At 36.4% G+C, this 14,434-nt stretch overlaps 2 protein-coding genes across 8 annotated transcripts in view; one reads left to right on the top strand and one right to left on the bottom strand.

The window, feature by feature from the left end:
• Positions 1-14,434, bottom strand: part of LOC126921458 (disks large 1 tumor suppressor protein) — a 538,419-nt gene that overhangs the window by 395,417 nt on the left and 128,568 nt on the right. The gene's annotated exons all lie outside the window — the stretch shown is intronic.
• LOC126921474 (elongation of very long chain fatty acids protein 1-like) lies at positions 2,950-4,496 on the top strand. Its single transcript, XM_050733134.1, has 4 exons — positions 2,950-3,154; positions 3,231-3,502; positions 3,613-3,915; positions 3,994-4,496. Exons 1-4 carry the CDS (start codon positions 3,064-3,066, stop codon positions 4,159-4,161), a joined length of 834 nt encoding a protein of 277 aa, XP_050589091.1. The 5' UTR covers positions 2,950-3,063; the 3' UTR covers positions 4,162-4,496.

Here is a 14,434-nt window from a genome sequence, read left to right as displayed (position 1 = left end):
AAAGAATTTCTACGTACAATGAAGCTAGCCAACACATGTTTGGACCAATCGAATCGATGTGAATTATCCACTATAAATACGGGGACGAGAATTATTCTCTAAAGCTTCTCTATACGTTTAAACATCGAACAAACTGTACCACATTTAAACAGCGTATTCGAAGCGCGTTAAGTCGCATTTAAGTCTGCCTCCCGAGCGGGAAACGCTAGCCACCGCGCCGGATTTATATCATATTAGCCGTGTAGAATTATTTCATGTGTTGCCGAGCAATACGATAATCTTACAATGAATCGCAGTCCAATTGCCGCGCGGTCGTAATTTCAGCTTTTCCTTCGAGTAGCTTGCTCTTGTTCTGTCACGCGCAACCCCTCGCCACCGTCCTTTTTCGCTATTTTGCCTTCGTGTCGCTTTAAACGTACCTTTCGGCTAACACAGAGGCTCTCTATTTTGTGTCTCTTCTTTTTCTTCCCTTCTCCTTCCAAACAACACTCTGAACGATTGTCCAGGCCAAAGAGCACAGCGTGCATTTTCGTGTGTACTCGTTGGTATTCTAGTAGGTTTGGAACAGCAACTCTGATAGCATATGTTCAATATTTGATTTCCTTTTGGTTTTTTACTCGTGGTGTACGTACGCGTGGAAATAATTAAATATACGTGTTATTTTATGTTTCACACGAAACAGAAGCTATTTTTAGGCAACATGCCTGTGTTATGAAGAAAAAGTTAATTGAAACATCAATCTGCGAGAAAAAATACACAGAAATGTACGGAGAGAAGAATCACTATCGTGTCTTGTAAAAAAGCAATTACCAATTCCGGAAAACTACATTTCGAAACTCATTCTCGGAAAAAAATGCAATTCGAGTTTATTGAACTCCGCCAATAATCATCATCGCGAAATTTGGGTGACCTCATTTTCATAATGTTTCCATTGCTATACATTCGAATCGCTCTACGTTCGTACTTATTCTTCTGTCGATGACATACATATATGTATACAATGGAAGAAAATTATGTCATAATTATTCAAGATCAAATCTTCTCTTTTATGAAACCCACTGTATTCCAGTCATCGTGAGGGTAAAAATGCCAAAGAAAATAAAGTGGAAATTTGTAATAACTCACCTTAAACATTTCTATGCGAATTTGAATCTAGTACTGCATATAACTTCTTTCCATCCTGGAAATATATGCATACGTATGTACACGAGTACGTTCATATCTAGTATTCGTCGAGATTCGGCGCTGTAAATCAAGAGACAATCGAAAGGAAAATCAGATCAGACTTCCCGCGGGCTGCGGAAGGAGGAAAAAGCTGAAATGTCGACAGAAACGAAATGCCAACGACAGCGAACAAAACGCCCTCTGTTTTCGCCCGTCAATACATTTTCTACTCGTTCTCTAGTTTAGTTCGCACCGCGACTCTGCGCAACTCTCGGTGTAAATTACGTTTCCGCGACCTATTGGTGTTTTCGCCACGAATGGAAGCGCGTCGACTAAAGGTTTCCAAACGTAGACGCGCGAAGGGTAATAAAATAAATTGCAGCACTTAGCGGGAGGCTCTGGGGGGCAGCTAATGCTCTTCCCCTGCCGTCCTAACATCCCCCTCTCTGTCGACCAAGTTACCACTCTACTCTTGCCAGCATCCCTGTCTAAACTACCTCGATTAGCGATGCTTAATACATCCTACTAGCAACTTTATGGGCTCGAAACAGCCGGCTACCTTAACTGCCCGATTACTACTTCATGGCCTGGCTTGACTCTCTTTAACTTTTAACCTGAGCCCGACCTTTTGCAACTTCGGATGCAGGCCAGATCCATGTGAGTTCCTTCGTGCTCGCGAGACAAGGCTCAGATCGAATATTGGAAATTTTGAAGTTGGCGAGATCAAAGGAAGAACGTTACGGCCTTGTCGAAATAAGACTCCAATATTAAGTTTCGATATTTGAGTATCGAAAATTCGGTGAATCGAGTCAAGAAACTCGGCTCTGGGTTTGGCTTTGAATTTACTTGTGAACCTCGATACTCTCCTAGCGACTCGAGTTGGATAAATAACACGATGCATTCGAGTCTCGAATCTCGATAGAAAAATGTTTGGGTTTTGCCGATTTGGCGGAGACCACCAGATTATTCGTAGATGCGGCATGGGATAAAAATATCAATACTCATTTGCATTAATTTACAACGAAACGCAGCCAAGGTGGAGGTGCGGTCAACTTTTTTCATTATTGTTCAAGGTTTTTTTCGATTTTAAGAGGCGTTCCTCGTGGAGCGAGGAACTGAATAGTTGAATTGGTATCGATTCCCTTCTATCCGTTTTGACTAAGCTACCTTAATCAGCGATACTTAATATGTTCTCTAGGGAACTCAAGCTCCAACTAACTTTTCGATTATTTCTTCGCCGGGATCCCCACCCTTAGCTTATTAGGTCTTTCCAACTTCCAAGAAGTGTTTGTATGTAACCGATTTACATCATTGACTAACTTATTATGCGAATATCTTAATGAAACACGAATAACGTATTAATCGACGAGGAAAGAAGTTATAGAAGCAATGTTTAATTTATAGTGTGAAAACACTTTGACTTTTTTATAATTTTTATATGTAATAGAGTTCGCTATGTATAAAGTTATAATTTAATTTTTTATAACATTATAATTCAATTTGTCTTGCCAATCTTTCTGAATGCGGACATTAAGTTATATTATAAAAATGTGAATAACGTTTAATATAAGTATCATTTCATTTTGTCACTACTTACTTACTAATACCTCTAAACTTGTGATCTCTACTTGTCAAAAAGACATTCGTATTTAATTAAATTAATGCGCATGTATTACATTTTGATGTATGTAGATATAAATGCGCTTACATATGCGTATACAAATGTATTTGTGTGACACAAGAGTGCACCCATTGTTCACATGTATAAATACCTCCTGTTCACTACGAACGTCGAATAGTTACTATTATACACCGATTGACGTAAGGAGTTTCATTACGGTCATAGACATAAAGCTGCAATGATCGGTATGAGCAAAATATTCTAGTAAAAAGCCAAGAATGGTACGTGGAGCACAAATGACAGAAACGGAGAAAATATCAAGAATGGGATTCGTAGAGCTTTACGATTTTTATTGGAATCAGAATGCTGGTGAGTACCAAAAAGTCAACATTTCCAAGACAAATTCGTACAAGGAATACTCATAATCCTGCTTGCTAATTTTTAGATCCAAGGACAAATGGTTTACCATTTATCGGATCGCCTGTTATTATACCTTCCATCATATTGTTGTACTTATACTTTGTTCTCAAATATGGTCCCGAATTTATGAAAGATAGAAAACCCTACGACTTGAAAACCTTCATGAAATATTATAATGTCTTTCAAATTATCGCTAACACGTATGTGGTGCAGCAATTCATCACTGCAGGCTGGTTCACTGAAATAACCATGTACTGTGAAATACCAGATTTTTCGTATAAACCTGGACCTCTCAAGGTGCGTTAACCCTCACAATTATTACGAACCAATTAATATGTACAATTTTGTTTATCAATCTTAATCTATTTATCAAAGAACTTTATTCATTAATAATTTTGTTATTACAGTTAACTTATATAATGTGGTTGGTAACAATGTTGAAATTGATCCATTTCGTGGAAACGTTCGTCTTCGTTCTTAGAAAGAAGAAGGAACAAGTTTCATTTTTGCATCTATACCATCATGTAACTACGATCTTATTATGTTGGCTTACGACAAAATATGTTCCGGTGGCGATGTCTTCGTTCACTCCGCTCGTAAACTGCAGCGTACACGTGATCATGTATACCTATTACTTCCTTAGCACGTTTGGTCCAAAGTTTCGGAGAGTATTAGCTACGTATAAACCAATATTGACCATCGTGCAAATGGTAAGTGCAAATTAAATTTTAAGTTTAATCATAACTTATTTAGTCAATTTTAATATACTATTTTCCTCGTTACATCAGGCACAACTTATAATTTTACTGATACAAAATGTGCAATCACTTCTTCCGTCTTGTCCTGTAACAAAACTACCAGGCACTATCTCGGCGACCAATTTAATCATAAATTTCATTCTTTTCTACAACTTCTATCAAAGAAAATATACGAAATCTGCTTCAAAGGAACGTTGAACCCTATTGAAATCATGAAAAATTGTGTATTTGATATTTTTTACCTGTTTTAATCACAAAACTACAAAATATACCCTAATCAATGAAAGAAGATGCTTTTAACGAAAACTACCGAAATAAATATTACTTCAATGAATAATTTAATCGTTTCGACTGAACTGACTGTAATTTAATTTACCAATTATGACGATATTTACATAAAAATGATATTTGTAGATACTTATCAATAAAACATAAGAGAAACTACATTGTAGAGTTCAATGAACTGAAATATTACAAGGTTAATATAAATATATGCGTATCAGAATTCAAACGAACGTAGTAAACCATATTATTCAAATGATATGTGCAATCGGCGATTAGCATACTCAAAAGTTCCAAAATGGTAACAATGGAATGAAATTACAGATGCACCAACACTAACGTAAACTATCATCGTATGCATCATAGTCTCCACAATGTAGAGAGGTTATGGAACCGACCAAGAGTCAAAGTTCACTTGCTTAACAATGAGATATTTAAACGGACAAATCGATAGATATCTATCTATGCAAATACGCAAACATTGCATAATTCATTTCCTTAGTATTTTTGAATCTTGTACTGTCCTTTGTCTTTTTGATTAATTTTTTTTTCCTAACACATCGATATGTGTCAATTCGCGAATTGACAAAATAGTTGATAAAGTTAGAACACGAAAAATTGGTTAAGGCTCTAGGAAGTAGAAGTATTAAGTTAGTCACTGCATCAATCAGTGTCACTACTTGATTAATTAAGGACCTTATTATATCGTGATGGCTACCTCATTTCTCATTTAATCATTTATGCACGGAAGCTGTCAGCCTAGGATTGCGAATAAATAACGAGAAGTTTAATGCTTGAGAGAAATGATAGCGTTTAACGCGACCTTTTATGAATTGCACTGATTTTATAATGTCTAATTGGAATTATTCAAGTTGTAAAGAGCTACCGATTCGTAGATATAAGTACGAGAAGTTTTAAACTTACGCGCGTAATTTGAAAAATGTTCATGAGAAGAAAGCTGAGAAGTCGCTTACCTGAAACATAAAGAAAACAAGTTATAAATATATTAAAAATATGTTAAAAATATTAAAAAAGAAACGACGGATAGAGATATACAAGTATATAAAGTGTGCATATAAATAGCTGATATAGACAAATTAATATCGATGCAACTACTCGAATTTATGGTTTCCAATATGTATATATACTATATCATGAATAGTAAAAATCTAGATGAATTCATTCTTTGACGGCATAAGAATGTCAACAAATGGGGATTCCTCTGACCAAATTATTTAATCAATCTTTTTTCTTCTCTCTAATTCTAACTGCCATCAAAAGACTAATTATAGTTACCGAAAAAATATCACTTTTCGATGTGTAACTTGAGGAGATTAGGAGGTTTCTTCACGTATCTTTGAAAGGTTGGTTTTCAAAGTGCAACTCGTGGAGACAAAATTTCGACATATGAATCAACGAAAATTTTATTCACCTTTACAAACATTACCTAAATATGAAGGTAACGTAGAATACAGAAATGGAAACGATAGAGAGAATATTATTTTGCAATATACCGAATGATTGCGTGAAATTCAATTTGAGCTCGTGAGAACACAATAGTAGCTATTGGACATATGAGAGTATTCACACTTTAATTTAGTTGCTCATAGACAGGAAAACTCTAAGTTCTAATTAGGACACATAGAACCCGAGAGTTTCTGTCCTGCTTTTCAATAGCGATTGGCATGTCACCACGAGAATGCTAAGCCCCGAACAGGGATTATGGGATTGTGAACTAGTTGCCGAACTTAAGAGCGCGTGCTATGGCTCTGCATCGCAAACTTGCATGCACCATGCAACAGACTTATACAAGAACACATACGAAATTCGATAGCTCAACTATTTCTTTTCAAACCAGCGTACAATTCTCCTTTTGTTAAGAGTTTGAAAATTATCGACTTAGAGAGGGAAAGAACAATGGTTGTTCAAGCTAGAACTTCCAATTCAAACTTTTCATTTAATACAAAGTACTCCAATTAACCAAACCATTTAAGTCGCTAACAAACACTTCTTCCTAAGACTTGATATTAGCTAATGGTCGTTATTCCAGTTTGAAAGGAATTAACGTTTCTAAATACCTCGATCTAAACCTAACATTTTTCCTCTTGCGAGATCACAACGTTGCTTCCGGACACCGACGTCTTAAATTGATCGATATAATTACCAAAAGGAAAATATATCTGGCACGCAAGCATTTCGCTTCACGTGCCATTAGACCAGAGGAATCCTAATTCCAGTCTCGCTCATGGAAAAGTAACTTGGTGGTACGCGTTCTCGATCCAACAGGATGATAAAAGTCGAATCGAGAACGAAGATTCTACATTATGATATGTGTGAATCGTTATACATACACTTATCACACATTATTTTCTGTCTCATAAATTAATTCGCAAAATGGTTCGATACTTAAGATTATTTTCGATGTCAACGATCTTTTACCACTTTTCTCAATAAGGTAATTAACTAAAGAAATCGCTAATTGCAAGCTGCGAAATGTCTGTGTCCATGAGATAAAGACTGTTGATTTGTCTGCGTTCAGTAGCCAAAAACGATCTTAATTACTAGAATTCAGATTGGACTTCTTTAGATCAATTCATTGATCATAATTTAAAGAGAATGTTAAAAAACACTGAATTATCAAATTTATGAAGGTTATGAGTTTTAGGTTTTAGTATCTTGTTTTTACAATTACTAAAAATGCATCAGTACTTTTGGGGAAATGAATATCTACGTTTTTCGAGAATAAAACATTATTGTATTTCTTTATTCATTTTCATTATATTTTAATTGTGGATAATCACTCGTATGTAGTAAATTTAGATACTCACTAGTCAGTAGTATTAGCGTTAAACAGGTACATCTAAAAGATGTAGAGATTGCGTTAGAGCGAAATATCCTGGGATTTTCTGTTGAAAAGAAACCAACCAAATTTGCGGTTCAAACATCCTTCTTATGATCGCGTGAAAGTATTTTTCTATTTCCCTCCTAAAGAATTCTTTAGACGTTCTCCATTTTTTTTCAATTTTAGGGATTAGGAACGTTTGTAATCCTTTAGTTTCTTCCAAAAAAAAAAAAAAAAAAGAAAGGAGAAGAATCAGAATGGAAAGAAGAAATTATTGGACGGTTGTAATTGTCGGTAAAAAAACAATCAAACGACAATTAAACAATTTCTACGGGATATAGAAATCTTTTACAATTACCCTAACAAACGTATTTCGTCTGTTTTTGGTTTCGCGCGTGCTTTGAAAGTCTATTATCCAACAATATTCGTTTCGTGATCAGTGCAAAGAAATAAAATCGTCCCACTTTTCATGATGACAAAATCTCATATTTTTCCGCCGAAAACTACTGCCAGTAACTAGTTCGCGCTGGCGCGCGCGTTGAAAACGTAACGAATAAATTTTCATCAGCTTTTCTTCCTGTATTTCCATTACTTTTAGAAATTTGAATACTTCTATTTAATGATTCAGAAATACCATTTCAAAATAATTCACAATCCTTCAATATTCTAATAACGCTGCAAAACATTCTTTTATGTTTGAGCTTAGAAAAATATTCGCGAGAAGTACCAAAAATAAATTATTCGGAGTAATATAAAAATTATTCGGAAATTATTCCCACCCCTATTATAACTTTATCTTCCAAAAACTTTTTGATGACACTAGAACAATCGGCAACGACTAAATCGAGGGGTGAAACTTTTTCAATAACACGTGTATGCATGAAAATGTGTTTGAATTGAATTGAAACGCCTCTCTCGGCCATGCATTTCCGTGACACGGTCGAGGATGCACGGTTTATCTGTTCGAATAGTTTACGCGATGCTAGAAATTGGAACAGAAACGAGTAATCTCGGTGTAGCCGTGGGGAGAATGCAAATATCAATTTTGCAAGAGGCCAGTGGAAAATGCAGTACAGAATGGTAAAAGACAGAGAGAAGAGTAAAGAGGAGTGATAGGAGGAGGCAGAACGATACAATTGAGACATCGACATAAGCGTTTTAAACAAGTATGCCCGCATCGCTTTTGTTCCACGCGAGCTGTTGTATCGTCACTTTACACTGCGCCTGCCGCGACCATTGTTCCTACTATGAAACGCCGGCTGACATACTTGCGCCGACGCGACGGTTCGCTTCTGAACAATGTAAAATAGCAAACTAATGTGTATGTACGGTCCCCGTTAAAGGAAACGCATCCTTCCTTCCCGTGTTATTCAATTCGTTTTCGTTAACCAGGAACCACCATTCTACTTGTATTCGATTTTGCGATATTTAGGTAAATAGATATTTCCAAAAGAGTAAAAAGATTGAAAGATTTGAAAAATTCGATAACAGCTTAGATATTTATTTAATCGTAACTACAAGTCGGTTTAAAGATTTAATCGGCTCTTAATAACCCGGATAAAATAATAATTCTTTATCACCTTTAAACCTTATCCTTTCGATATTTCTACTATCGTAAACTTTGAATGTCAAAATAAAATATTAAATTCCCTTGTGGTTCAAATATAATGACAATTGGTCACCATGTGTCGTACATATACAAACAACTATTGTCCACGGTAAATGGGAAAGTATCGATGGAAACGTGGCACGATAGTGAGCACGGTAACTTAGGATTCTCGTCGTGGAGAACTAGAGGCACAAACAACACAATCGTTTAAGGAACAAAGAACGAGGAAGTTTCCATCGGTAGCTGATACAAAGGGATATTTTTCTTTTGGAGAAGGGAGAAAGTGGCACGCGATAAGACGTGGAATTACCTCGATGCAGTAAGGGGCCAGGGGCATTGCTACGGGACATCATACTCAACGAAAGAACTCGATTACTCTTGTTTCGCGAATCGGCTCGATGAAATATGGCAGTTTCCGCTTTTATGGTAATAATAAGAGTACCAATTCCGCTGGCTTTTCGTTTAAAACTTTCGTAAGCGTTGATTTAGAAAAAGGAGACGGAACATGGAAGGAACAACGGAGGAAAGAAAGAAAGCAGAGTCGACGGAGTTATGGAATAACTTAAATACGAAAGATATAAACAAACGTTATTTGTAACAATTTAGCCATAATTTGTAAAAATATACATATAAAATATTTATTATAATATAAAATATTGTTGATTTTACATAAATAAAACTGTAAGAAAATATATGAAATCAGAACATTCTAAACTTATACGTTATAAATCTGCGATATAGCTGAAAACTTTTATAAAAATCGAGCAGTATCTGAACTACTCCTGATGTCTAATTTCTGTTACGTCACGAACACGTCTGGCAAGTAGCTAAAACTTGCACGCGCTCCACCAGAGTTCAGTATGTTCTAAGAGCTTCGATGTACTCGCTCAAATTAGCTCAAATGTCGGAAGTTCGGTCGATTTCTCCTAGTCAATAGATTTTACACGAGCATCGAAGCGCGTTGAAAGGCTTTTTATATCGCGACCGATTGATCAGAGCGATCCAGATTCATGGGATGAATTTCTCTGGGAGGTTGTTGAGAAAATTCGAATCGATGCAGCGATGGAATAAAAGAGTCAATTAAAACCGAACCGGAGGAAAAAATAATTTCGCGATCGTTTTGGGCCTTTTCGAGTTTCATTGTTCGAACTCGTACCTTTAAAATTAAGAAAGTTTTGTGAATTTAAAGGCCGGAGCCGCAGAACTGTGAAATAAAGTAGGAGAAAAAAAGGCAAAAGGAAACAACAGATACGCGTATCTACTGTACCTATCGATAATTCTGTCTACAGAGAAACAGTAAAAGGATCGAGTTTACGATTTTCTTCCCCCGAGAAGTGAATCTTGCATCGGCCAAAAGATACCAAGTCGAGTCCCATTATTTAACGAACATTGACAAAAACGATTAGAAATCCACCTAATGGCAGATTACATTATGATATTAAATGTTTGTTTACATATTTTTTCACGCTTAATTTGTTCACAATTTCTCCCTAGTGGGGACAAGAATTTTTCAAACATTTACCTCATCAGCATTCCGCGTCGCCAATCAACGCGATTGAAATTAATGAATTTGCACGGAAAAACTGAAAACTCCGCACTTTGCGTAATGACGGTGTATTTAAATAAAAAATCGATTTCACGCGATCTTTGTCGCTGAACGTAGACGGAATAAATGCAAATAATTTGCGACGACATCTTCGCTCAACGAAAGAAAAAAGAACTTTGACAAGACAATATGAAAATGGAAAAATAGATGAAAAATAACACGTTTGAGACGGCGAATAGAACCAAATTTTCTGAAAACGATTCGTATTATTAATGTAAGATTCTCTAGGAGCGAACGCTATCGATAGCCAGGTTATATATGAACGATCTGAAACCCCTCTCGACAATTCACTCCCGCTCAGAACGAGAAAATGTTCGCGGATGCCTGAGTGGAAAGAAAATACGACGATGCAAGATGGTCTCGCAAAATGATTTAGATCTCCTCGCTACCACGATTCAACGGTCCTATCGTTCTTTATCCTAACTGTCGTGCGTTAACTTCGAGCTATTTCCTCCTACAACGATAAAAATTAGATGATGGGGGACCAATGGCTTTTAAATGTATATCATACAAGCTTATATTAAATCTCCTCCGTATCTTTTATGTACTTATAGTCATAAAAGTAGTTATCTTAATATGTATTTGTTTCTAATCGTAATTTTGTTTGATGTTGAACCTGTTTCGTATCTCTACTTTTCCACACTTTCGAAGATAATCCAACAAAAATCCTTATAGGATAAGTATTATTATGACGAAATAGATTCGCTTAATACAGGAAATAAATATAAATATCATTCTCGTCCGTCAACTTCATAAGCTTCCCAAACTTTTTTTCACATGGAAGAGTTACGCGGATGCCGCATAAATTTCCCGGAATATCCGATGATTGCCGAGACAGAAACGAAAGAATTCAGATCAAGAGTAATTTCGTGCCGGTGCATTTCGATGACCTACTTTGCAGCTCAGCGAAGTCTGCATACACAAAGTTAACCGGTGGAACCGGTGTCGCCCGATGCGAGATTCAACGATAGATCACGTTTTAAGAATAAGGGCTGATCGCGATCGCAGGCTTGTGCAGGGCGATGATGGAAAAATAGGCGAACGAGAAGGAATTACACTCTTAAAATCGAGGGAAAGGGGGCGCGGTCGAGCGGCAAAAATAGGCGGAGGCAAAGCGAAGAAATAGTTAGAAGATGGATAGGTAGATAAGAAAAAACGGAGAGGCAAGCAAACGAATGGAAGGGAAGATAGAAGCGTTATCGGCGTTCGGAATTTATCCTTTGGCAGAGGGAAGCTGATAGATTCATGGACCTTACTTCAGACCGGTCGGCGCAAACTTTCTTTACATTTAAACGTTGCACTGATCGCAAAACTAAATCCCAGTTCACACATCTATCCAAACCAATTCCGACGTGCTTCGTTGTCTTTTAAATTTTTTTGCGTCTACACGAGCGAGCGAACCGGTGCTCCTTCGGTAATTAACGAAAATTTAGTTTGCTGCTTCCAATGGACTTTATAGGGATCCCGCTTTGATCTTGAAACGTTAAGCAAAGCAAATTCGCATTAAGGATCGCGTTTAAACGGGATCACACAAATACATACTTCATTTACAACGCAATAAAATGCGCGCCAACACTTGAATGGGAATATCAAATCGATATTACCGATACGCAAGTTAAACGGGACTGCCTAGTCTCTCGAACGCGGGTCAACGTCCATTTCGCGCGTCGGTTTAACGACATCGGAGTTCCGTTAGAATGTATAAACAAATTGAAACGTTCCAGAGAATTTATGGAAATTTAATGCAGCAATACATTACAATTTACGGGCCGAATTATCATTTCGAGCATACTGTACTTGCGGCGATTAAAATTTATAATCCTTACAATTCGAAAATTCTCGAGCGATATGATTTTATTTTCTACGCTGGTGTCCACAAAATACTCTTTTGTCTCTGGGTTCATGCATGCAAAACTTTCGGAAGTTACTCTTTTATGGGTCGAACTTTCCTTTGTGTAGTCTATTGTCCATCGATCGATTTTATGACAGGCGTGACCGATATCTTCCGGATTAAATTCAGACCAGTAGGTTTGACCGTGGTTGCCGAAAACTTGAAAATTTTTCTATCGAAAGAAAGTAAAATCAACTGGTGAATCAGCACCGTTACAATCATCCTCGTTAGTCCTCATAAACCGCAATTCTGCATTTTGTCATCATAAAAATAAATTAAACATTAGATGCTTAGCCACTTATGAAACGAGCGAAGCCAAAATCGCTAACAAAAATTTATTCGACAGAGAAATAAACTGCGCGTGGATTAAGCAATTAGCGACGGTAGATACGCCGTTACACTTATAAATACGAATTAAACGCTGACGTTTCATTAAATGGTGCTCTTCAATAATATTTTTCACGATACACAAGGACTGCAACTTTCGACTATAAAGCATACAGGGATTTTACTATAAATATGGAGATAGAAGCTTCAATAAATTACAAATATTCGTAGGTATCAAGGAATAAAGTAAAGCACCTGCATTACACTTCATTAAATGCTATTCAAAGGAAATTCATAAGGTAAAAATTAAAATTACCAAATAATATAATTCTACACAAATTTTGCAACTTCGGTTAAAAATATTTCAACCACAAAATGTAAAATTTTGCTGTAAAATAATATAAATAAAATGAATGTGTCCTATTGAATTACTTTGCAATTTTGTCATTGGTCGTCAAATGAAATAAAGAGGCTTCCTTCTGTTCTGGACGTACGATAAATATCAAAAACTTATCTTAAAAAAGTTATAAAACATTAAATACTAATATAACGAAATTATGCACATCTAGCTTTATTAGAAACAGTGATTCATTCAAAGTTGGTAGGATAATGTAATCGCGAACAATGACACGAACCACGAATGATGGGCACATTTAAATTAAATAATCGTTATACTACATGATGAAATTGCAGTAACATCCTAAATAGATAACACAGTCAATACGTAATCCGCTCGATGATTAACAAAACATGTTACCCAAACATCGCGTCAATTCAATTATATTACGAAAATACATGCGCATGGTCGCGGAAACGAAAAAACATAAATCCCGTTCTATCAGGATGAAAACTCGAACGGATCAATGAGCTCGATTATAGAGAATCAGGATATTACTGGCAACGACCGGTCATTCCGAATCGGCGAGTATATGACATTTTTCGAAAATTGCTTTCTGAAATACCCATTGATGGGAATCCCAATGCGGAACGATTCTCATGAACATTCATCGAACATACGTATTGTGAAATTGTCGGATGATAATCGATGGAAAATAATAACGACGGAATTAAGACGACTACAGGAACGTGAAACGCTTTACAACATAGCGAAGAAATAATCCAATGAAACAGAGGCAAAGGTATCAAGCAATGAATATATATCTCGGTTAACCAAGAAAATTGTAAACTTTACTGTGGCTCTTAAATCTCGATAAAATGGCAAAATGACGTAATATGGATATTAAAATGGCAAGTTACGAGCCACGTTAGAACAGCAAAAAGAGAAAAATGATTAAGCACGCAACGAAAAACCTTTCGACGATTCGTAGCCATTGTGAAAATTGTTCTCGCGCATTTGGAATTTGGTTGGTGCGATAAAAGCCGACTAACTATTATTTCCTCTTACAGATCGATGTAAAAACTATACGAACTAACGCGATAATTCCAAAAGTTAGGAATTGCGAATCGTAAAACGTGCTCTATAGAAGGCATGTTTCAGGCCGCACAGGGACTGAAAACTATAAAATATTACTGCTTGTAATGCGGAGCATGCATTTTTGGCGTCTGCAACGACCGGTTTTCCGATGAGAAACGCAAAAGAAAGAGCGCAGAGTACGTGGAATCGAGGCTAGACTTCCGAGGAATTCGCGAACAAGCTTGATGTCGCGAGAGGAAAAGAATGCGAAGCCTGAAGAAAAAGATCACGAAAACTTCAATACGCGAAGCAGGAGCATCTTTTTTTACTTTTCATGCATATTTGTCTACATATGGATGGAATGTCGATTGTGTTTGCGCTACCTCTTCCTCGATTCGAAATATAGAAAGAAGAAATCGAAGTTGCGTTCTTGTAGAAACTAAACAATTTATTTAGGATTCTAAAGGTTTTTTGTGTTTGATGGTTTATATACGAGAAGT

This window comes from Bombus affinis, chromosome 10 (genome assembly GCF_024516045.1).
Source record: "Bombus affinis isolate iyBomAffi1 chromosome 10, iyBomAffi1.2, whole genome shotgun sequence".
Lineage (NCBI taxonomy): Eukaryota > Metazoa > Arthropoda > Insecta > Hymenoptera > Apidae > Bombus > Bombus affinis.
This window is presented reverse-complemented; position numbering and strand designations above follow the sequence as displayed.

Coding starts and splice junctions, on each gene's coding strand:
- LOC126921474 (XM_050733134.1), top strand. CDS start 3,064: ATGGTACGTGGAGCACAAATGACAGAAACGGAGAAAATATCAAGAATG. Junction 3,155..3,230: donor TTATTGGAATCAGAATGCTG/GTGAGTACCAAA, acceptor GCTAATTTTTAG/ATCCAAGGACAAATGGTTTA. Junction 3,916..3,993: donor TATTGACCATCGTGCAAATG/GTAAGTGCAAAT, acceptor TCGTTACATCAG/GCACAACTTATAATTTTACT.